Source organism: Oreochromis aureus, linkage group 16 (assembly GCF_013358895.1).
Source record: "Oreochromis aureus strain Israel breed Guangdong linkage group 16, ZZ_aureus, whole genome shotgun sequence".
Taxonomy (NCBI): Eukaryota; Metazoa; Chordata; class Actinopteri; order Cichliformes; family Cichlidae; genus Oreochromis; species Oreochromis aureus.
In genome coordinates this window covers 3,735,512-3,760,007 of record NC_052957.1, presented here as the reverse complement: position 1 = coordinate 3,760,007, position 24,496 = coordinate 3,735,512, and the positions used below count along the sequence as shown (strand labels likewise).

The following is a 24,496-nucleotide window of genomic DNA, read 5'->3' as shown; positions in this document are numbered from 1 at the left end:
GACGCGGACCTGTCTCGCCCAGAGAGAGGGAGAGGGGGAGGATGAGATACAGGGCAGGGAAGAAGCCGCCTATCTGCTTCAAATGCATTTAAATAATTCCTCAGAAATGTTCCGTGAACTACGCAGGGAGGACAAACTCCAATTTCAGATTCAGATTACTCTAAGAAAAAGAAAAAAAAGAAGGAATAATAACAAACAAGAGGAGAGTCACATTATGAAACAGCAGAAGACCGATTTCTAATGCGCTTGCTCTCTATAAATGCTGCTCTCTCTTGTCTGTTCATAAAAAGGTAAACACTGAAAATAATAAAAAGCAAAAGAAGAATCTGAATTGTGTTTCTGGGAGCAGGACTGATTTTACTGTTCAGGTATACTTGGGAATTATCAATAAACCAAATTTCTTCCATGCTGACTAATACTTTGTGCAAGCATAGAGTGCAGAAATGTAAAGGTTTGGTTTGTGATATAACACAAAAATGAGAGAAACAGTCACCGCTCTAAAAACACATTTTAAATCTAATCAAGCATCGTGTTTCGTCGGAGCACGTGAGTTAATAAGGCGTGCTTGATTTTAAAAATTCAACTCCAGAGAAACAGTTTAAGCTTAAACTAAACACACATGCACGGAAACAGAAACAAAGAAAAACTACATTCTGCACCCTGACTGTTTGCAACCGAGAAAGAAGAAGGGATTTCACAGCACTCTGGTGATGTTACTAATTTAAAATATGACAGAAAAGTGAGAGTAAATGATTTATTACTTCAAGTGAACACTTTTTCTCTTCCTGCTGATCTACATAAGCCAGCTCAGCATCAGTCTCAGTCTGGGAACTTCCACTCTGTGGGTTACCTTTGCGTTCGGAGCGTTTCTTGCGCCTCCTCTTGAACCTGCGCCGGATCAGGCAGTAATAGGAGCCCAGACTCTGTGCGCCGTTGGTGAGAAGGGCCATGACTTGGTGCACACTGCTAGAAATTCCACTAAACAGCTGCCTAACTCTGGCTGAGCGCTTCGTTAAAACTGGAGCAAATTAAACTTGAGCTGTGAACTCACACACGTGGTCTACCTGCCCTTCAACCTTCACCCTCGTCCGCTTCACAAGCCGCGCACCGCTGTTTTCGAGCTAATGACATGAAGAACTCCACACACCTGCAGCGTTTCTTTGTTTCTACTTTAGTCCTTCCCTCATATCCAAACTCCCTCTCTCTTTCTCCATCCCTCCCTCCCTCCCTCCCTCCCTTTCCTCCTCGCTGCTTCTCTCCTCTGTTGACTCCGTGTCTGCCCTATCAGTAGTCAGAGAGGGGAGGTGATGGAGTAGAGGAGGAGGGGACAAGCTGAGGAGAGAGACTCGTGTTTTCATATGGATGAGAATTAACACACAGACCAGAGGCAAACTCTCTACCTGTGTAATCCCAGCTCAAAGTAACTGACACATCCTACAAGCGACGCCAAAGTCATCCACCGACTTCCTCCACCCGCTTACCAGTTCATCATACCGTAGCTTTCTGTGCTGTGTGACTGTAATAAGAGTCAATGTTTAACTATACTCCCTCTGCAGTGGAAGTAAGAGTGTCGGCTCAATGCATCTCCAGTAAATCCCCCCGTTTCTCTCACACACTCAAACACACATAACACACTCAAACATATGACATTAAAATAAGCTCATATAGAAAAGCTACAACTGCAATTTTAAAATCATCTGTCACTTGTCATCATACCCACCTGTCTCCTTCTTTAAGATTTATGTTTTTTGTATTCCCCTATAACGAGCAAGCTCACCACTTGAGAGGGTGAGAACTGAGAAAGAAGTACTCTGCCTCCCTCTAGTGGCCATCTCTCATAATTGCAGATTTGCTGGGCCCAAACCACTTTTTTTAAGCCACAGAAATCGAGCAACACTTATGATGGGAGCGCAAAGTTATGTTAGCTTTGTTGACAAATGTAATACAAGTCTATACTGGGTACAGAGACAGACAAAGAAAGGAAGGTAGGGAAACGGCAAAAACACTTACCTCTGGCTGCCGTGCAGTCTGTGACCGGAGAAATCTGCAGGAGAGACAGAGAATACTTTACTAAACGACGGCGCTGACCAAGAAGTGTCTGCCAAAGCTCTTTTAGAGACACAGTGCAACCAAGTTAGTGGCAGACAACAAGAAAATATGCACATGCTGGACTCATTCTCTCAAATTAGCCGTTTCCACATCAGCTCATCTTTCCCCACATTGTTCCAAAAAATTCCTGGATGGTTACCTAGAGCCAGTCTTTGGATGGAACACGGGCTTGGGTGCCTGATCCCATTCATTTAGCTAAAAAACACAATTTTGTCAGTCGCTGGACTGTTTCAAGGCTTCCTGATATTTTATTTGGCAAAAACTATGCCCTTATAAGGAAATGTGATCTCTGTAATTGGTACACAGATCACTTATCTTAGACTGCAGGAACGGTAAGTGGTCAGCTGCATGGTTTTTTAATACGTTTCTTAAACTGCTGGAGGAGAAAAATCATACTGGTGAAACCAAATAATCTACAAAGCTTAAACCCGCTGATCTCACACGCTGATGTAAAAATGTAAAGACTGACTGCATGAAAACGTCTGAGTGGGTAATCAGATAAGGCAGATCCTGTTACCATTATTCATTCTCTATGCTATTATAAAGGGATAAATAAGCCAAGCACAATAAAGCCTGATCACGTCAATGCTCCAGACAACCTGCTAAATCTGTCAGCCATTAAATTGGCTGCTGATGGCTACAGATAAATGTGGAACGGCATGTGTGTTCTTGACGCTGTTGTCAGTTTTTTTGAATAATTAATAACTACCTTGTGTGATTGTTTATTAACTGGAACGTTAATAAACAATCACCCCATTTCCCCCCGTCAATATGTTAATATTTTCTATTAACAGCCTTCATTTTCTTTGGTATGCATGTGTACAGGTGCTTATTAATGCAAATATCTAATCAGCCAATTATACACCAACAACTTAGGCATTTCGGTACGTAGACACGGTCAAGACGTCCTGATGAGGAAAATTTTCAGACTGTTTCAAGCAGATAAGAAGACAACTGTAGCTAAAATAACCACTCATTACAATAAGTATGCAGAAGAGCATCTCTAACCCTTTAGGCTGATGGCCTACAGCAGCAGAAGACCACACCCCCAGCTATGAACAGGAAACTTATCAAAAGATGACAAAAAAACCTGCTTGGTCTGATGAGTCTTGATCTCTGCTACAACAAAAAAGCACAGATCCATCCTGCCTTGTGTCAACAGTTCAGGGTGCTGCTGGTCCTCTTATTATCAACTAAACATCATTTACATGCCACAGCCTACCTGAGTGTTGTTGCTGACCATGTTCATTCCTTTATAACAAGATCCCCCCCCCCGATGGATGCTTCCAGCCGGATGTCACATGTCACAAAGCTCAAATCATCTCAAGCTGTTTTCTTGAACGTGACAGGAGTTCACTGTATTCAAATGTAACTCCACAGTCACCAGATCTCGGGCAAAAAGAGCACCTTTGATATGCGGTGGAATGAGAGAGCCACATCGTGGGTGTGCAGCCAACAAATCTGCAGCAGCTGTGTGATACTGTCATGACAATGTGGAAAAAAATCTGAGGAATTTGACCTGCACCTTTTTGACTCTATGCCACAGAGAATGAATCCAGTTCTGACTGCAAAAGGGGGCCTGAGCCAGTACAAGGGAGGTGCACTTAATGAAGAGTCCAGTTAACATACAGTATATGACGGCAAAGGCAAAAATTATAAGAAACAATGTAATGTGATATATGTAATGATATAATGTGATATGTAATGTGTAATGATGGGAGGTACAATGTGATATTAGAGTCCAAATGGTACAGGATGTGTGAGGCTGATGCCATGCAGAGTGCTGAGAGCATTGTAAACAATTTAGGTTATTTGTTCTGTTAAAAAAAAAAAACCCAGCAAATCTTTGACATCACTCTATCCAATATATCTGTGAATGGCTAATATCAGCTACTAGTAAAGGCCAACTGAAAGGCTTCATCTGAAACAATGCTACATGATCTACACTGCTCTGTGAGTGCTGGGTCATCGCAGACAACGATTAAAAAAAGACATCGCAATTAAGCTTTTATTTTGGTATATTAATGCTCTATGATGTCTACCAAACTAAAAATAACTAAACAAAAATGGAGAGAAATATACACATAACAGGTGAAGGAGGGCGGACGGAAAAAACAATGGATACAGAGAAAACCCAGTGAGTGAGTACATAAAGCAAAGGACGCCAGAGGGAGAGAGAAAAGGTGAGGAGACGAGAAACTCTCCCGCATAAAACATAAAATGAAAATGTAATCCCAAAGTAAGCTCTTTTAACATGGCAGGCTGATTACAGCAGGTGAGACTCTTGTGTCACGGCTCAATATAAAAGCTTAAAACTGATTTATTATTTTTGGGCAGCGGTGGTTTGCAGTGTCAAAGCAGGAAGGCAGCTCGCCTCTCCATGACCTCGGGTACAAAAAAGAGGGTTAATAATATGGATGGATGGATGGATGGATGAATGAGTGGATGGATGGATGAATGAATGGATGGATGGATGGATGGATGAGTGGATGGATGGATGAATGAGTGGATGGATGGATGGATGAATGAATGGATGGATGAATGAGTGGATGAATGAATGGATGGATGAATGAGTGGATGGATGGATGAATGAGTGGATGGATGGATGGATGAGTGGATGGATGGATGAATGAGTGGATAGGTGGATGAATGAGCGGATGGATGGATGAGTGGATAGATGAGTGGATGTGTGTATGGATGATGGATGGCTAGATGAGTAGATGGATGGATTTATGGATGGGTGGATGGATGGATTGATGGATGGGTGGATGGATGGATGAGTGGATGAATGTGTGGATGGATGAGTGGATGGATGGATAAATGAGTGGATGGATGGATGAATGAGTGGATGGATGGATGAGTGGATGGATGGATGAGTGGATGGATGGGTGGATGGATGGATGAGTGGATGGATGGGTGTATGGATGATTGGATAAAGGAGCGAATGGATAGATCGATAGATGCATGAATGAGTGGATGGATGGATGAACGAGTGGATGGATGAGTGGATGGATGTATGGATGATGGATGGATGGATGAGTGGATGGATGGATTGATGGATGGGTGGATGAGTGGATGGATGGATGGATGAGTGAATGAATAGATGGAAGGATGGATGAGTGGATGGATGGGTGGATGGATGGATGAGTGAATGAATAGATGGATGGATAAATGAGTGGATGGATGGATGGATGAGTGAATGAATAGATGGATGGATAAATGAGTGGATGGATGGATGGATGAGTGAATGAATAGATGGATGGATAAATGAGTGGATGGATGGAATATTACCAGGCAGGTAATGACATGCTGACAAACAACAAAGCAGAAAAGTGGGGAAAGGGGCCTGGACGAGAAAGACGATGAACGTAAATATACTCCAGACGCAATTTCATTCATGCTTCTGTGTACAAGCCAAGCATAACTCCAGCTGGCCAAGTTTCACCACGACAGGCCCGGCTGCGTGACTGTTTTCTGTTTGCTTTGTTTTTTTGAACGGGAGACCAGTCAGTCCGCTTCCTTCAGTGTTTTCTGTTTACAGCAACTGTGGAAAGAGCTGCAGACAGGCCAGAAGAGACTGCGTGCACGCTCCGCAGAGGCACATGTTGTTCCACAGCAGAGACTTCAACCTCCGCTCTCCCTCTCTCTCTCTATTTCTTGGCATTTGCAGCACATACTGAATGGACAAGGGGAAAGAGGCTGTGGTTAGGCAGCCAGTACTTTGCGGTTTAATTTAAAGGCATTCCAAACTCAAATAACAGCCGAACTCCTGGTGGCCTTTGCCGTGGTTTGACAGAGAAACACGATCATTGACAAAAACAACCTCTTAAACAGTTTTACAGGGACAAAATCCAGGCTACTGTGGTGAACCCATCTGTTGGTTCATGCGTGCACTCACAGAACACTACAAAGCACAAAGCTCTAAAAATAAACTCAATGGGAACCTTTTTTTAAGTTTTGTGTTTTCCCCAAGTCATTCTGAAGCTGTTCATCTAAACATAAGAGACAGTTCCAGGGATGTAGAGTTCAGTATGAGTGTAGCTGCTTTACTAACTAGCCAACCTGTGCTATTATTAATTTAATTATTCCATAATTAACCACAACAATGACGCTGAAAAAGATCTACACTGTGCAGTGTAATATAACCGAACACCCACTAAGATGGACATCTCAAAAAGGGGTCAAATGGTATGTCAACACACTACATTTACACTGTACGCTCATTGGCATTCATCAGCATGCCTCATTAAAACCTGGAACCAAACCAAAAGCCATCGAGCTAACAAGCTAGTTCAAAGCAAAAGGAAACCAATGAGCTACCCGACTGATCAACATCCGGAGAAAAACAGAAAACACAAACCTCCAAGTGTGGCCCTCAGATGCTGATGAGTTATCTAGAAAAGCTATGCTTGTTTTTTTCCCCTCATTCTCTGTTTGAAAAAACCTAAAGTTTGCCAATGTGTTTAATCTTTTTGCGCTGAAGCAGTCATCTTACGTCAGTGTGGAGAACCAAGTGAAAACCTAACGCAGAGATTAAAGCGTGTTCTGCGGCGCTTGAATACCTGAATGTGAAGTCAGATGAAAAATGTCCAGGCAGAAGGAGCGCAGTTTCATTGCCTTGTGAGGAAGTCACGCTTCTAAAAGTAACACTCCCTAAACCTCAACCTTGTGAATAGTTTGGCAAGAAGGAGAGAGAGAAGGAGAGAAGGTGTGTGAGAGGATTGTAGTAGACTGAGGAGGTGGGGGGGTGAGGCTTCTGAGGACGTCCTCTTATTGGAGCCCTTTGATCAATTGAGTTGGGGGCAGAAGGTGCATGGAGAATAACACGGGCGGTTCAATAGGCTTGACAGGGGCGATCAGAAAAATGGCCAAGAGGTAAAAAAGCATTAAGACTCTCGATTGGACAATAATTAAGTCTGAGAGGTTCACCGTGGGGGAAAAAAAGGTTTATGAAAGAGAAACAGAAAATCAGTCGACCGCGTGTGATATGCGGAGTGCGTGACTGTAAACCTCGACTCTCGGTCTTCAGCCAAAAATGAGGTCAATGGCTCAGTAACCGCTGGCCACACACACACACACACACACACACACGCAAACACACACACACACACACACACGCAAACACACACACACACACAGTCTAGCCAGGGTCCTGATAAGCCATTAAGCAGCTACCCCTCCTGCTGACCTACCTTTTCTTGCTACTACACACACGCACACACACACACACATTTTAATTAATGCACTTAATTGAATGTGTGTGTCGTATTGAGATTGATTGTGCGCCTGCCCGTAAAAAATTCATGGGAGATAAAAGCTGGATCACCATGTGCAGTTTTTCTCCACGATGACAGCCTGGAAATGTTTTTGCTTTTCTTATTTGCCCAGCAGAGGGCAGCACTGTGACATGAATGTTATTATGATGCTGTATGTACACAGGGAACATGTACAGAGGGAATAATTGATTCTTTTTCTTTTTTCTTTGCTTTGATGAGCATGCTGGGTGTAAAGTCACCTCAAAGTTTCTGCTTGAACATAAAGAAAACTCAAATCTCTTAATCAATGAGGCCGCCTCTCTTACACCAGCACCTGTCCCAGGTGTCGGTGTGTGGAAGAAGAACAACAACAACTTGAGTTAAAAAAGCACAAGCTGGAGCAGAAGGTGCTGACTAAGACAACACAAATGACACATGCGCAGGGCGACTGCCAGCACTTTAAAAAAGTCGCACAGACACGAAGCCAGCAGCCTGCCCACATGCTTAATGCAGTGAACTTATGTGGGAACATTTTTAACATTTTTTGGTGAAAACTCTGCAAAACTTGGTTTTTTAGTTTAGTTTTTTGTTTAGTTTTGTTTTTTATCAGCGTGACTCTAAAAAAATGCTGCACAGCTCTGAGTTCCATTACTCTGTATTCAGATCCATGTTCTGAGCGCTGTGATTCTGTGATGCTCAACAGAAGACGCCTCAGGAGAGCACATGTCAGGCCTGTAAACACTCAGCCAGAATTCACAATGCAAGAAGATGAAGTTGCTATACGTGTATATTTGGTAGCGTGGGTCTTCAAGCATGACTTGTTATTGTTTATCAGCTTTTTTACATGAAAAAAAAGATACATTTCAAGGACTAGAATTTATATTAATATTACAGTGTGATGTATTTTGGCCACCACAGAGACTGAGCAGTCCATCAAACAGCTGCTAGCATGAGAAGGCTGTGATGGATCATATAACTGAGTTTACACTCGATACTCCTACACTGTGACCAGGTTCTATGTAAAACTACAGTACTGGCAGCATAATACTGCTTACAGTACAGCTGCTGTAATCATAACAGTTTTTACTGTGACTTGTTTCCATGTTTTTGGGGGTGAGGTGAGGAGTCTGGTTCTGCTGGAGGTTTCTTCCTGTTAAAAGGGAGTTTTTTCTTCCCACTGTCACCAAGTACTCACTAGAGGGTTGTTGGGGTTTTCTCTGCATTATTGTAGGGTCTTTACCTTGCAATTTGACACTATATAAATAAAATTTAAGTAAAAATAAAGTACACTTGAAATATATGACAGGTCACGTGTTTTGTTGTCATTTTACTGTTCTTACTTTAATGTCTACCACAGTTTATAACTGCAAAAATGCACCAGAGTCCTGCAGAGTCTTTAACACCACTTCTCTTGCTGAACAGGTACTTAATCTGCAGGAACTCGCCCATGCGCCCTGAATTCAGCTTTTTGTCCTTCCAAAACAATAGCAGGATGTTGGCTTTTGTTTCCACCACTTCTTCCACCGTGTGAAAACAGGGAATGCTCCTGTGCTCTACATTTTAATAACCAGAAGATGAATGCTGGCCGGGGGTGGTTAATTAATTTAGGAGTCCCAGTCACGGTGGCGGCTCTTTGCTTGTTAAACCTGAACGCAGTTCTCAGCAAAACAAACAATAAAAAACAAACAAAAATAACAACAACAGCAGAAAAACTGCCCATAATAATCCACAGCTAATAAAGAATAAACACTGCTAATGTATTGATTTAAAAATAAACACTTAAATTCCCATCTGTGTTAGACTGCACATATTTCCTTATGTTCCTCTTAAGGAAATAAGAACCTCAACACATAAATTAGATGATTTATGGTTGGACCAAAGCCGGTGTGTCCTTCACTGGTTTCTGAAACTTTGAGCGTTTTTCACATCAGTATCTTGAGGTAAAAAAGAAAACAGATGAAAGCTTGCTCATTGGCTTACGCTTTGTCAATAACAGGTTGACAACCAATTTTTTTTCCAAGAAGTTTAAGTTTTTTTAATTCAATGTGACCCAAAACGAGTGACCGAGCCCATAAACCCATCAGGCAGATGTTTACAGTGTTCATGTCAGAGACCAGAGGCCTTTTTGCAACCGCAGCTATCAACATCTGGTGCTCTCAAGATCAAATGCAGGTTTAAGGCACTTCCACACTGGCTTGACTTTTGAGAACCAGAAGCTATGTCCAAGCAACAGAGCCAGAGTCAAATCCAAATAAATTAAACAGTATTAAATTGTGCGATTTAACACAACACTGTACAAACGTTTCACATAAACATCCATTTTATTCATTTGAGGATCCCATCCCACCCTCGATAGGGTGTCTATCCCAAGGCTTCACGAAGTCCATCACATTTACAATATCGGATATGTTACTGTACAAAACTGCCTATACGTTTACAGCGATTTGACAGAAGGATCCAAGGAAATGGATGTCAAGTCTGCAGGGGACTCCCTGAACTTTCATGTTTGTTGTGCCCTTCTGATGAGCCTCCACTGAAGCAGATGACAAAGCAGCTGGTAGCTCCATGTGCATCAGAGGAGCCAAATGGCCTCTTCACCTTCGCCAACAGCGCGAGTCACAATGACAAAAAAACTGCATGTATTGTATGGGAAAAATTCAAATTCAGGTAAAAACACGACACGCCGCTGCAAACCACACCACATACAGGTCATTAGCTAGATAGCACCAAGCTTGAGTGAAAACACCGAGCTGTTAGTGAGAGACAAAAATACTGGCAAGATGCGAGCAGAGATGAGCGAGAAGGAGAAGCCAAATGAGAAGGTGGCTGTGTTCGCTAAAATTAGACCCTAATGTGAGGGAATACACATAAAGGAACACACACATCTACCAAGTACCGCACAACAGCTCATGAATTCTCTATAAACAAACCAGATAGCTAAAATAATCTTCTGACTTCAAGCAGCTTCCAGAACTTTAATTACTCACTGGATTAAAAAAAAAATCATTTTATCAGCTCCTATATTTTACTGCTCAGCTCGTGAAACGGGAGTCTGGTTCTTCTCTAAATAAGAAGGCCCGTAAATAGGAATGACTTTATTCTTCCTATGGGAGTTTCCTCTAGTTCCCAAGCCTACCATCAGCTCCCACTACCGGGTGTGGTCCACTGCTTACCCAGGCATCCAATCTCTTTGCCTGGGACACATCCGCTCCACTGCTTGTGGCTTTGGGCTTTTCGTCTGGAGCTCGACCAGCAGTTGCACGTGTGTGTTTGTGTGTGCGGTCGACGTTAGAACGAGGAGAACAATGGGCAGCTCTGTGTTTGCCCTTCTGGCAAGATATATACCTGAAGGGCAAAAGCAACCAGAGTGGGAGAAGGGCAGCAGACTGCAAGCCACGAAGGCGGCTTTCAAAGGGCAGGCTGAGATGACTGTTTATTAGGTGCCGTGCTCCATTTTCTAGGGTGCAAACTAAATATATATATTTCAAAACAAATATACACCGAGGCAGATGTCATTACACACACATCAGAACCTGTGACAAAATGCATCACGTCTCCTCCGACGCCCACGCTCCTCCAGTCTGATTTGGCTTAAACAAGGTGCCCCACCGAATACCAATAAAGCCGAGCTATTTTGATTTCGTTCCACAGTTGTCATGTCGTTTCTCGTGTCAGCTCTGGCTCAGCTGAGCTGCTGCAGGCAACATTATGACAACAATCTCAGGGAAGTCCTAAAAGATTTGCACAGTGCAACAGAAACACACACACACACACACACACACAAATAACAAGTTATGTGTTTGAGCTCCAGATGCAGGTAAGCTGCTTATGACTGTGTTTTGGGAATATTGTAGATAGGTCAGATCACAGCGTCGTGGAAGCCACAGCTCAGATACCCCTGCGTGAACTTGACGCCTACTTTAGTCACGAGATGTCAACGCGAATTATTGGGCAGCGTAGTTCAAACTACTGACGATGAGCAGTGGATCCTTTAACCGATGCTCAAGGATGCTTTAGCTGTAAATTGATGTGATGATAAGCAGTGCACTGGAGACTATCCACGCACACACTCTGCCCCCTCACACACAAAAACACACAAGTTTGTTTCTCACAATCTCCAACAGAACATCTAGTCTGCTTTCTTTCTTCGGTGAACTTTTTTTCCTCACTCGAATCGTCCTCCTTCTCCTCCTCCATTTTCTCCTATGACGAACAAGTTCGCTCTCTCAGCCCATTTATCTCTCTACCCTCCTGCGTGCCATGTTGACAACATAAACTTCCCTTTCCTGTCTTATAGGAAAAAAAACTGGAGGTCACAGAAAAAAGGATGTGTGATTGTCAACCTAATCTGAATTCCAGTAAGACCATCACATCAGCCAGCACTGAAACTCTCGGGCCGACTATATAACACACACTCGCGTACTCACTCACTCCAAGTGTTTTTACTGCACCGCAATGCAGTGTGACATTGAGGATAATGACTGCACTCACACTCACACATGCACACACACATCCCTGCAGAAAAACACCTACAATTACACAAAGAAAAGCCAAGGTGGGCAGGCGCGGTCACCCACAGTTTTCATGGAATTTTTAGTCACCACACAGATGAAAAGCCTTGACGGCTCTTTTGTTATCCGCAGTATTTAGTACTTTGTAATTTTCTGATCTTACACCCCTCGTGATTAAAGCAGCTTTGATTTGTTTTCATGGATGGAATGATGGAAACTTGTAACAACAGTACAAGTATTCACATAAAAAAGGGAATAAAAATCTCTTCAAACTGAAGTTTTACTAAAGGTTTGTTACATCAACAAGCAGCATTGAACAACACTGCCAGCTTCGGCTCCATAAAGACAATATTTTTAAAAATAAAGAATTAGATTACATATGTGGTAGTGTGGGAAAATAAAAAAAAAATACTGTGTATAAAATAATATGTATACACAGAATCTTATAGCAATAAGTAGCTTAGTTGATGGAGTCAAAGTTTCTCCAATCACAGGATGAAAGAGACCGAAGAGCAGCTGAAGGAAACAGAGCAGCACCGACTGGTTAGCAGCACGGGGATGAAACAAAATGCTGTATTTATAAAATATATACTGCTCAAAAGGGGCAACACTTAAATCATACAACACATCTTGAAAAATGAAATATTACAGTTGAAGACCAGTTTTACATCATGTTGAATCGCCACATACAAAATCACCCCAAAAAAATCAAAGTAAAAGTTGTTGAAGTGTTGCCTTCATTTTTTTGAAGAGCAGTACTTGGGAAACCGTTTTGTTAAAAACACAACGTTGTCAAACGAAGCTTTAAAGTTTTGATAAATGTAGGCGATTAAAGCTAGCTTAGCTTTAGGGTGCCAATACGGTTAGGGAAAAAAAATGACCTCCAGCCTCCAACCGTCAGAGGGTAAACTATAGAACATGAACAACAATCATTACTTGCACAAGCAAAAGAGAGCAGTCATGTGGGAAAGTTGTTATTTTTAGGGCTCGAACAAACTGACACACAATCAGTCAAAGATCTGACTTATTAATACTGATAAATGACTCTGTGACATTCTGTATTGACTCAGCTTAGTACTCTGAGCTTAACATTTCCAGGATCTGAGCAAACAGTTTTTTTTCTTCTAAAAGATGCTGCTTTTTATTGATGCGGGATTTTTGCTCTCCTTTTGCCGATGGACTGGATGCCATCCTGGGAAATGAAGAAAAATATTTGCTGACAGTTACTCTATTATTTTTATCCAACATGCAAACTGTTGCAAGATTTGAACTCGCTAAACTCCTAGCTACTGCCTCGCAGAGGAACTTTGTAAGACACGGGGAAACATTGCTGCATCAGGAAAGTTTGAGAACAGCCCCAAAAATAAGCCATAAAAACTCTAACTATCCTTCATCGCCTGCTCTGGTGGGACTGCACACGCATCTCTGTGCGATGGGCTCCTACTCAGGTGTACAAATGAGCGTGTGTTCGTGTATCATAGAGAGCGCCTGTGTGTGTGTTCTCCTCTCTTGGAGTGTCTATCTGGGTCAGCCATCTGGGGAGTTGCCAAGGCCTTGGCGAAGTGGGCAGCTGGCCATCACAGCTGGTTCACAATCTCAAACACACACACACACACACACACACACACACACACACACACACACACACACACACACACACACAGAGGGAAGTGCAGAGCCACCAGGTAACATCTGCATTGCCACCGCCCAGAGCAAGTATCCAGCACGGCCACCTGATCCCTCATTACCATCTCTGGAACTGAAGAAGTGAGAGGCAGACCTTCACGTCTGTGCGAGCCTACTTCAGGACAAAATGCTTGAGAATCGGTCTGACTGTAATTATCGGGGAATGCGTAAATGCTTGTTTGTGTATGTTTGCATACACTTGCATGATACGCCGACACAGCTTAATCTCACTGGATAGGAATGCGGAGTAGAAGCTAATTAACCACTTCCAAGATGGCGACTAAATCCATCCCGCAGAGCCTCTCCAACCTTCTTTTCTTTCAGCCCTCCTGCTGTACAATGGTAGCTAAGGCTTTCCCACACCGCTTCTATTCACTGGTTGCGGATAGGATTACAACAGAGGTGCTCAAAAAGTAGGCCACGGCATGTTGTGTTCACATTTGCGTGTGTGTGTGTGTGTGTGTGTGAGTGAGTCTTACATTGCACGGAATGGCATTATAAAATCTGTGTATGTAGTAAAGTAGGTTAGGGTTTTCACCTGGTGAAATGAGAACTGTCAGTGGGCAGACTTGATGGGTGAGACCTTTTTCCTGGAGGACGGCACACACTTAAGATGCAACAATAACATTGAGTTTCCACAGGAAACAAGTTAAAAGCTTCCTTCAGAGGCTTCATCCTGCAACGGGATACGTGTTTATCTGTAAACTTTATTGAATGGACACTCGGATTTCACAATCACAGATTAATCTTTGTCAAGTTACCTCAGGGAAATATTGGTACACAGGGATGGAGATTGCATGAGGGTTTATTTTTCTGCATAGATGCTCCGACTGGTAGCAGCTTTTCCTAGAAAGGGTAAGGAACTGCACACGAGCATTTTATACTCAGAGGAATGAATCAAGTGTAGCAAATCTAACAAGACAGTTTGAGCTGGGTGGTCAATTCGAAAAAAATTTTGCAATTTCTGACGTGCTTCTCAGTCGGTTCTGTTAAGCCCCCAACTGCTGCATGCACCTCTGAAGCAGGACAAAGAAACAAAATTACAAAATAGAGGAATTCTAACTTTACCTTTCTGTATAAGAAAAAATCAACAATTAGTCACAGAAGAGCAGAAAAGCAACAGCACTACTGTGAATGTAAAGAAGTCCCCTGTAGCGTTGCTGTTGGTCAATATGACAGGCCAGAAACCACAGAGGGCAAGTGAGGCACAGCAGATGTCCCTCTATCACTCTGCCAGGTGTGCCCTCAGCCCCCAACCCCGACTTCCTTGGTTTCCACTCATTGTTTTTTCCTCTTTATGAAAGTCTTCCACTGTCAGCCTGATGAATGACAGTTCAAACAGGGTGTCAGCGCACACTTCTAGTGCTGTACGGTCCTAAATGGGCGAACGCTGAGGCCCCAGCGGAGGCCATGTGGTTGCCAGTAGCCATGGTAATTCCAAAAATTGAGAGATTTCTTTTTTTAAAAGCAATCTGCAAAATCCTAAGGGGCTGCAGTTTCTTTCAGAGGTTAAAGGCAGTCAAACAAAGAACTGCCGGAACATACTGTGTCTACACAGTGCCATTCTTTCATCAAACAATCCAAAATATTTCAAATTAAAATCCGTTCTTTGAATACAATGTAGCACAGTTTCTGCACTTCTGCTGGACAGACATGCACACATCTATAAATACAAAAACAGCTTTTTTTCCCTCTCATTATCATGCCTTTTTTGTTTTTGCTTAGTAGTTGCACTCTGAGAAAGTTATAAAGCCATTATGCAGCAGAACTGCCTCTGACATCTCCTTTCACCGGGTAAAGGCCACGGTTACATAAGGGTTACTATTTTAGTTTGCCAGCCAACATCCCTCTGATGGAAGGACCAAAAGACTCCAGTCAGCGCTGCATCGCTAATGGGTACTCTTTAAACACACTCACACACAAAAAATAGAAAACTGCTGGTAAACAGGAGTTTTATAATCCACATATCTTTGTAATTGATTTTTTTTCTTTTTAACCTTGTTGATACAGGCAACAGGGATAAGCATTTATAGTCGTTTTGGCATTTTATTAAGCATGTTATGCTTCTGAAGCTTCAAAAAGAAACAGCCTCAGGTGTAAGTCGTTCTCATCTGTTTTGGTGGACGGCTCTACAGTGGGCTGAAGGACTAATGACTTAATGGGATGCCAAAATGCTGACTAAGCATGGTTTCAATGTCATTTGCTCATTTGGTCACCGAAGGTAAACCGGAGACTGTGATAGTGAGAGAGGAGACAGGGAGGCAGAGCTGATGGCAGAGAGAAAATGGTGCTAGAAGCAAATGCAAATGTAAAATGTAGTGTTTTATGGATGCAGAGAGAGAAAGGTCAAGCCAGCGAAAAACAACTCACTGCCATCTATACCTCGAGTGCATTTTCTTTGTTGAAATATGAATGAAATGGAACCTGAAAGCTGCAACTGAACAGGTACCAAAAGCTGAACAGAAGACTTCAAATTAAGACTTAAATCATTTATTACAATCAACTCAATATAATGTTTTTATATTGAAACAAAAATCAGCCCCTGCATCAATAACTGACTATAACATTAGAAATCTGTGCTCTGTGTGTTTGTTTGCAAACTCCCCCTAGACCGTCAGTTGTTGAGCAACCAAACTTGGCACATACATACATCTTCAGCCCCTAGAGGTTCTGACCCACATCAGATGTTATGATGTTACCCTGTTGCCTAGAAACCACCTAGCAATGGGCTAAAATGACCTGTTTTTAGCATTCATCCACCTTATAAAAGCATCGTATCTACGGGCTATAATCTTTTTTTTCCCCCACAACAATAACATCACAAAACAATATCGACCACTCAGATTTTTTTTCTCAATGTGAATTAGTGTATCAAGAACAGACACAAACACCTACTAGTCTGAAAATAAGTAAATAAAAAAAGCTTTATGCACAGTCTCATGTTTCACTGATCAGCTGTTTTGTTTTGCAGCCCTGAGAAATGTGTTGAATTTATTTCTTTTGATTTACCTGCAATATTTACATCTTTATATTTCATCTTGAAGTCATCGTGCTATGTGACGTGTAAAAGAAAATATTCATTTTCTCATAAATTCTTTGCTCTGTGGGAAACTAGAGAAGGTCTCTTAAATATTACTGTTGTGTTTGGTTCTGTATGACTGAAAGAGAGAAATGAACACAGCTGCATCCAGATATTGCAGCTTGGTGAGTTCTTCTTTACTATTTCATGAATAAAACATCACGAATGTGATCCATTAATTAACTCTTACTATCAGCTACTGAGTAACAGCTGATCCCTTATCTCGTCTTGTGACCGCTTTGGTTACTAGACACGATTAACAATTTATCTCCTCTTAATATCCACCAGGTTGCTGGTAACCCCGCTTGCAAAAAACTCCCACTACTCCCACTGAAACCCTCTCCAAATATCCGCCTCGAAAACTCCATTAAATTTGCAATGGAGAAATTTCCCCGTCTGAAGTGTGGCTCTGGAGATCCGCCCCATTTGCTTCAAATTCTCCTGTCAGGCATGGATGCTTCACTGCCGGCAGGAAAACAACAAATTAGAACTTCAGAGGAAAATGTCTCCTGGACTCACCTCGGCTCACTTTTTGTTTTCCGTCTCCTCTCTGGTCTGCTTTGCAGATCTGGTCTGGCATGTCACGATATTTCGATATTTCACCTCTGCTTTGTTGACATTTGAGCCACTACCCTGCACTGACCGCGGCATTAGCCTTTGAAAGAAGGCATCAAGTCACTACAATAGATGCTTCTGAACAGGAAGACGATACCGAGTATTCATGAAACAATCTGTCTGTCTTCGCTGTGTCCACAATCTGCAATAATTTTACATAAGAATTTGCATGCGAGCCATATTCGCTGGATTGACAGAACAATCAATTAGAGCAACTTCCTCAATCACCTCTGTTTAAGCACATCATCACATCACTTATGACAGCGTAATCAATTCAAATCGCCTCTCTCTTGGCATTTGGTGCTCATCTGCGTGTTTGTGTGCGCGCATGCATGTGTGTGTGTGTGTGTGTGTTATTTCGGGTTACTCGTGGAACAGGGCAGCAGCAGATGTGAGAGGTAATTTGCAGCCCAGAGAGACTCTCTCTCTGGTGTATTACAAAGCATTATGGGTAGATTTGCCATCATTGAACTTGAGTGGACTTCAATGACACAGTGTTCCTTTTCAACCGATACACCCGCACTCACACGTGTGCGTTTCGTTTTTAGCTAGCCCTGACCTTCTAGGTCACATTCAGTGGGCTGCAGAGATTCAACTTTACTGAGGCCAAAAAAGAAAGCCTTGTTTCGCACGCTTTCTTTTGTCTTCGTGCTTTTTAGTTTCACTCTTAATCCCAAATTCTGAATGAAAACTGGTGCAGAGGTTGCACTCCATGTACTGTGTAGGGCCTGTAACAGGCTGGCGCTGGTGTGGTAAAATGCCCCGGGCAGAGTTTATATAACTAGTTTCCTAACATGAACTGGGTTACAGCCACGCTGCGATGATGACACAACAGTAGAGGCAGGAAAACAAGTAAACCTGAATAAGGTGCATAAATGCCCCGAGATCAGGCGTGCATTCATCACACACCAGAGAAAGAAGCTGTACGGTTGATGCTTGTTATTATAACAGAATGAGAGAAAGCAGGATGTAACAGAGCTGAAAGGAAGTGACATAATGGGACAAACCGGTATCTAAAAGGTTGGCGGCGTCTGAAGCAAGCAGAGGCAAATAGACACAAACAACTGGCAGCAACATTTTTGACATGAACAGACAATGAGGTCATGGGCTGTTTTTGGTTATTTTAGGTCCTTTTAGAGCTCACCCTGGGCCTCTGATAGCACCCAGCGCTGACGACGGTGTTCCCGGGCCGTGATACCGCCGCTCAGGTCTGTTCAGAGGGACTTCAACCTCTGTCCAGCCATTCCCCTGTCCCTCAAGGAGACACTAGGGTAATGACGCTCACTCCAGTGTAGCAGGCAAAAAACACACCAGCAGAAGATTGTTTAGGGGAGGGAGGAGAAGTTGTTCCCACCGCTGGAGCGACGTCAAATCAGCCAACGATACATAATGTCATCTGACTGCTTAGAGAAGCACTTAAACATGCCAGCAAATTTCTGTGATTTTATGACATGCAACATTCAAGAGGCAGACATTTTTCTTTCTATCGCATCAATTTTTCATATATTGACTGAGCGGGCACAAATGGACCGGCATCCGACAACACCACAACATCAGCAGCACATCTGAGTGTAGGTTTTAAATTGAGCTACAGAGGTCATACGTTTTTACTGAATATAAGCAGGAAAAGGAGGGAAATGGACGAATGGGCAAACACGTCGCTGAGAAAGGAAGCGAGGGAGTAAAATGTTCTGCAATGCCTTATTTTTGCCAAAGATTCGCATTAATAACATTCTCGTTCAACAACATTACCAGGCATATTTTAAGCTCTCTTTTAAAACCTGCTGGATTCCAGGTAAAACAGTGTCAGCTCTCTTAAAACCCCTGAAATGTTTCCCTAATGTGCAGCACTCCAAGTGCAGAGTGTCACAAGCAAACTGCAGGAGGTAGTTTCAATTAAAGATAAGCCCCCAAAATAAGCAGAGCTGCTCTGAGTAACTAAATAGCTATTCTACTGCATTTGTCTCCGTTTCAGGGAGCTTACTTCGAGTAGCGCTCTTGTTTGAAATCCTGCCAAAACTTTCATGGAACACCACCTCCAGAATGACACTCCTCTCTCGGCAAAACACCACGGAAAAACCAGAACAGCGCAACGGGCTTTAGTCAGCTGTAGGCAGCAAATCTAGATGTTGAAAGCTGTGAAAATAATTATGACCGCAAACCTTCTGCTTATCATGAAAACAAATTGATTTTTTTCCCACATATATTTTATTTGTTTGGAGCATTTGCTTTCCTGTAAATAGAAGACCTGCACAGGCGTAGCAGCCCACAACAACCCACCTCCTGCCAACATACACCAGGATGATAATGAGTGACTCATCATTGCTAATTTGCTGTGCTAATTTTATCAGCAAACTTCACAGGCTTGAAGAAACCTTGCTATGGCAGAATGGCTGAACAGCTTGATGCGTTACACAAGCGAGGTTGCAATGTCAAAAGAACCGCCGTGTTCTCCAGTCAAAGTAATAAATGCCATTCAGCTCTGATGAAATCTTCAAAGATGCTTTTTAGGTTTTTCCCTCTCGGTCAGCGTCGTACAGCGTTGATGACGCCTTTGTAAAGGTACGAAGGCGACATCCGTGCCAAACACAGTTATTCTTAATCACAGAAAACTTGTTTGTTGCTGAGGTTTTCTTTGTTATGCATCTGCATCACTATAAACAGATTGACGCACCCAGTGGAACCAGCTGCCTCAACTAAATCCAGATGCAGACATCAGATCACAGTCCACTGTTATTTCATGACTAAAGCTGCATCACCAAACTCTAAAATATCTACTAGCAAAGCAGGCCAAACGTTCTGTCGCTGACTACAAGAACAAACACAAAACAAACTTCCTGCATCTGAGGAACCGATGTCCTCACAGGAATAGTTAAACCCCTTTACTGTCAGTGCAGTGTGCAAGTAGCTAACAGCAGAAAATGAATGAATATGGTTACAGCCTTTGCACTACAGCACATTTCATTTCTGATGAGCCCCCCTGAAACGGTGTTAAACACATAACCGGACACGGAGCTTCTCATTAGCGATCTACATGCTTTACCCACATAACCAACGCTGCTTTGCTGCTTCCTCAGTCAGAGCAGATAGAGATTTTTGACAAAATGACAAAAAATAAAGTGAAAACCTTCCGACTCGTCCTGACAGCAATGTGCAGTGTCTAAACAATCACTTTGTGCTTCAGTTTTCTTGTATTTTCTTTCTGTGCTGTTTAGCACTAATTAGCCAACGTTTATGAATGCAGTCTGCCACCCAAGCTAACAGGTATTCACTGATAAATTAGTGCTCCAAGTTTTATCCATAAGGTGACGTCATCTAGAGCTGCAGAGAAAATTCAGATGGTTCCTAAAATATACGAAAGATTTTTTAATTTTACAGACAGAATTACAAAATAGGTTGAGTCGAGTGTCATACTCGAGTGATAAAAGGATAAAAAACAACAACATTGTAGCAGCCACAGCACAAATGTTTGAACACCAAAAGCACCGGGTGACATCACCTCCACATCCGTCTTTTATACGCTCTGTGAAATAAATATTATAGCGCAACCTTTTTAATAGAAAAGAAAATGTGACCACTAAGCTAACCTCTTTAAATATTTCTATTAACATTAATCTCAAAACAAAATAAAATAATAATTTTCTGACATGTTGGTAACCGACTTGTCCACCAGTATGGCGCTGACCGCAAAGTAAGGCGACCAACTGGAGCATTTGAAAATGTGAGTGTGTGCGACAGCAACTCCACGTGTGTTTAGCAGTATGTCAGTTTGGCATAGCTATTCCTCTTATTTCAGTTCTTATATAATGGAGATCATTCCAGAAAAATGTGACAGCCAACTCGGCATGACGCAGTCATGTTGAAAGGGCCGAGTGCCGCAGGGAGAAAACAACATCACTACAGATCACAAATGTTATTCACTCAATGGAGCTAATGAAACACACACACACACACACGCACACGCACGCACACACGCACGCACACACCAAATGAATCTTTGCAAATTACTGTATCTGAACCACCTTTTGACCTGTAATTTATACACATGCTTGTTTTTAATCAAAGCATGCAGTTTGTGATTATTCAGTTTCAGTAACCAAAGGTAAAAAAAATAACCATTATTTGAACTGACTCGACTGCATTTGTTTTATCAGAACAAAAATATGCCCCATTTCAAGGTGTTACAGCTTTGACCTTCACTCTTTTCTAAGTTTTTCCAACAAAGACACTGTAAATGTTCCACAAAATGAAATGTCCCGACCTGGCATTTAAACTAGCTGATTAAAAAAAGAAAGAAAGAACATCAACAAATAACTTCACTGCATGGGAAATCTATTTTCAAACACTAGCATTGCTGAAGTACGCCTTGTTGCCTGTGTGAGGAAAGGAGAGAACGACAGTAAGGGACAGTGAATCATGTGGTTTGAGGCATGGTGTCAACATCACCCACCGAGAGCAATCTGCTGTGGTGTAAGGATGGGGCTTTCTCTGCCAGGATAAATCTTAGTTGGCTAAATCTGAATAAAATGATTTATTTTCTCTTGTATTTCTAATATTTTTAAACCTGAAACAAAATTGTGAAGATCTGACTACAGGCTACGCAGATTAGGCAAACTTACCAAGTAAAAGCTAAAATCATTAGCTTCACTACACTTTGTCGGTGTCTAAAATTAGCTAAATGTCAGCAAATCCTGAGATATTTTTAGCTGTGTGACATTTCAGAAGTCAGTTTGTGGCTTAATGATTCTTCTCCGTGTGTAGGTTACAGTTATAGTAATTTTTTTAAATCATGGCTACTGTTTCAGGTCCAGGTGTGACAGTGGTGCTATTGGGGACCTGTCCCCGTCAGAGAGTCTGTGGGTGGAGGAGCTTGGTTTGTGGATAAGTTGTTAGCGGTTTATTTATGTAATATCAGAAGTGTTTTAACTTTTTAGCGAATATGATTTAAATGCAAACAACAGAACTTATGTATTCCCACATAAAACATCTTGTTTAAGTGCTATTTTCAAATCCCAAGAGCCACAGCTCTTATCTCTGACTTAAATATTCAACAGTGTCTTGAAAAGCTATAGAACAGAGTCGCAGCGTTAAAGCCGGCAGCTATTTATTTCACGGGCTACACACAAAATGGTCAGTAAATTTACTCAGCTGTGGGTGAGTGTTATTTCTCTCATCTGGCAAACAACAAAAAAAGAAAAGTTGGCTGTTTCCTGCCTATTCTTCTCACCCTCTGTAGATTTTAAGCAGAACCGTGGGAGGACCTCACAAACAAGCAACTGCATTATGTTATCTGATACCAGTTATATCAGAGCGATGCAAATCTGCGATTTAAAATCCTAAAAGACTTGCAGTTTAAAATACAGGCATAATCGCAGTTGTAGTGTTGGCCAAAATAACACTTTTTGACCTTCACTTGAAAGGTTATGATATGATTTATACTACAACGATAATATTATTGTTTAGATAGCTTATAAGATGCAGACATACAGCTCTTGTGGTGTCACTACAGGACGTCGGCGATACAGCAGGGTTGACTGTAAGTATGTCATCGTCATCGTTATCTATCTCAGACCTCGTGTCCATTTATCTACGCTTCCATTATTCCTGGCTACCACTGTTTACTGACTGAGGGGTTTACTATGCGGTGGTAGGGGGTGCGTAGCTTGTTGAAAACCTGGAGTGCACAAAAACAGCTCATGCATGCACGATGTCTGGTGTACACTCCGTCTCTATTAATATTTGAAACCCCGCAGCTCCATCTCTTATCGCTCCGCTTCTCCCCTACCTCTGCTACCCTTAGAGCAGCTTCATACAATCCATCTGGTTTGTACTGACTGCATCCTCAGTGAGGCAGAGAGGGGGTGCGCCGTGATTCATTTTAAGCAATCTCTGAATCTGGTTGCAAGACGCTTTATGAAGTGCAACTCAGGCAGAATTTATATTCACCAAGTTCATGAATGTCATCCTGCAGCTAGGTATCCCAGGCTATCTGTCTGGCGTACGCTGATTATGGTTAAAACGCCTTTCAAAGCCAGTCAGGTAGTTGAGTCGTCAGTCAGAAAACCAACAATAAAGCAGAGACTTAGAAAAGGTGTGCTTCAACAGTGCCGTCCCGAGCTCCGTGTCAATCACAAACAGATCAAACAACAGAAACTTGTTCATAATTTCCATTTTGATGTCTTAAGGCTGGGCTTCCCTGCTTTTTTCCTGCACCGATGTTCCTTCTGATGTTCATTAGTGTTTGAACTCACATATTGATCCTCTGGGGACTTCAGGGATAATGAGTCGAGTACAGGGTTTTTCCTGCACACAAGGATTTTATAGCCTTTTTTAATATTAAAACAGGTTTTAGCCAGAGGCAAACAAAAAAGCAGCAGCACTGTGACAACAGATATTTTTGAATCGATGACAGTAACATTAAATTAAGCACACTAAACTCTATTGCTTATAAAACTGGTTAAAAACTGAGTTTTCAAGCCATAAATGGAAACAGAGACTCACTGCCACAATCCACTGTTAATTTTTAAGTCTAAGTAAATCCACACATCCACAAATAAACACAAGAATATACATATATACGTGCATCTCTTTAAACACAGTCTCTTTAAACCCACAGTACTAATTATAGCTCGCCAATTAATCACTGACAGCTGTAATTATGCTAATTCCGATGTGTAATCTGATCAAGGTGAGGAGGACCAAACAACAGGCTCTCTGTCCTGCCGGACATGCTGGGGAAACTCAGTAATAACGGCAGCAGCAGGAGTGAGTGAAGATTGGTTAAGACCAAAACAATCCGATCTGATAAGCCACCATGCCGATTCGACTCGGTGTGGCGGCTGATTAGCGGGGCAAGCATTAGCATGTGTGTAAATAACCGTCTCTGTCGGCTCGGGGCCACTGTGGCACCTAAATGAGCCTCATTAATTTAAGAATGCATCTTTTCAGGAACGAAACACAAAGTAAAAACAATAGTGGGCCACCCACAGCACCGCAGCGACAACAAGAAGCACCTTTAAGAGCGTAAACCTCCACCAAAGAGGTGAATTTGTGCTTTTTTTTTGTTTTAACTGTTCACTGTCAACCTGACTTTTTGTTTGCCTTAACAACAAGTTGATAAAAAAAGGAGACATAGCATAACTTGCAGATTTCAGTTCATGTTTCAGTCTAATGTTAGCTACCAAGCTGATACTGAAATCCCCAAAAAAACTGCAGCAGATGTTCTCAAAAACACAAAGATG

The 24,496-nt window shown here is 42.1% G+C and overlaps 1 protein-coding gene across 3 annotated transcripts in view; it reads right to left on the bottom strand.

Moving 5' to 3' along the window:
• adarb1b (adenosine deaminase RNA specific B1b) overlaps positions 1-24,496 on the bottom strand; it is a 123,443-nt gene that overhangs the window by 44,774 nt on the left and 54,173 nt on the right. The window contains exon 3 of one of the 3 annotated variants that reach the window (XM_031739434.2): positions 2,011-2,044. The exons of 1 other annotated variant lie outside the window; for it this stretch is intronic. Coding sequence is in view for 1 of the 2 variants with exons in the window: in XM_031739433.2 (XP_031595293.2) it covers positions 851-950 (100 nt within the window). In the remaining variant the exon portion in view is untranslated. Of the gene's footprint in view, positions 1-850; positions 1,158-2,010; positions 2,045-24,496 lie in introns of those variants that run through there. One more of the 3 variants, XM_031739433.2, reaches the window with a different exon arrangement.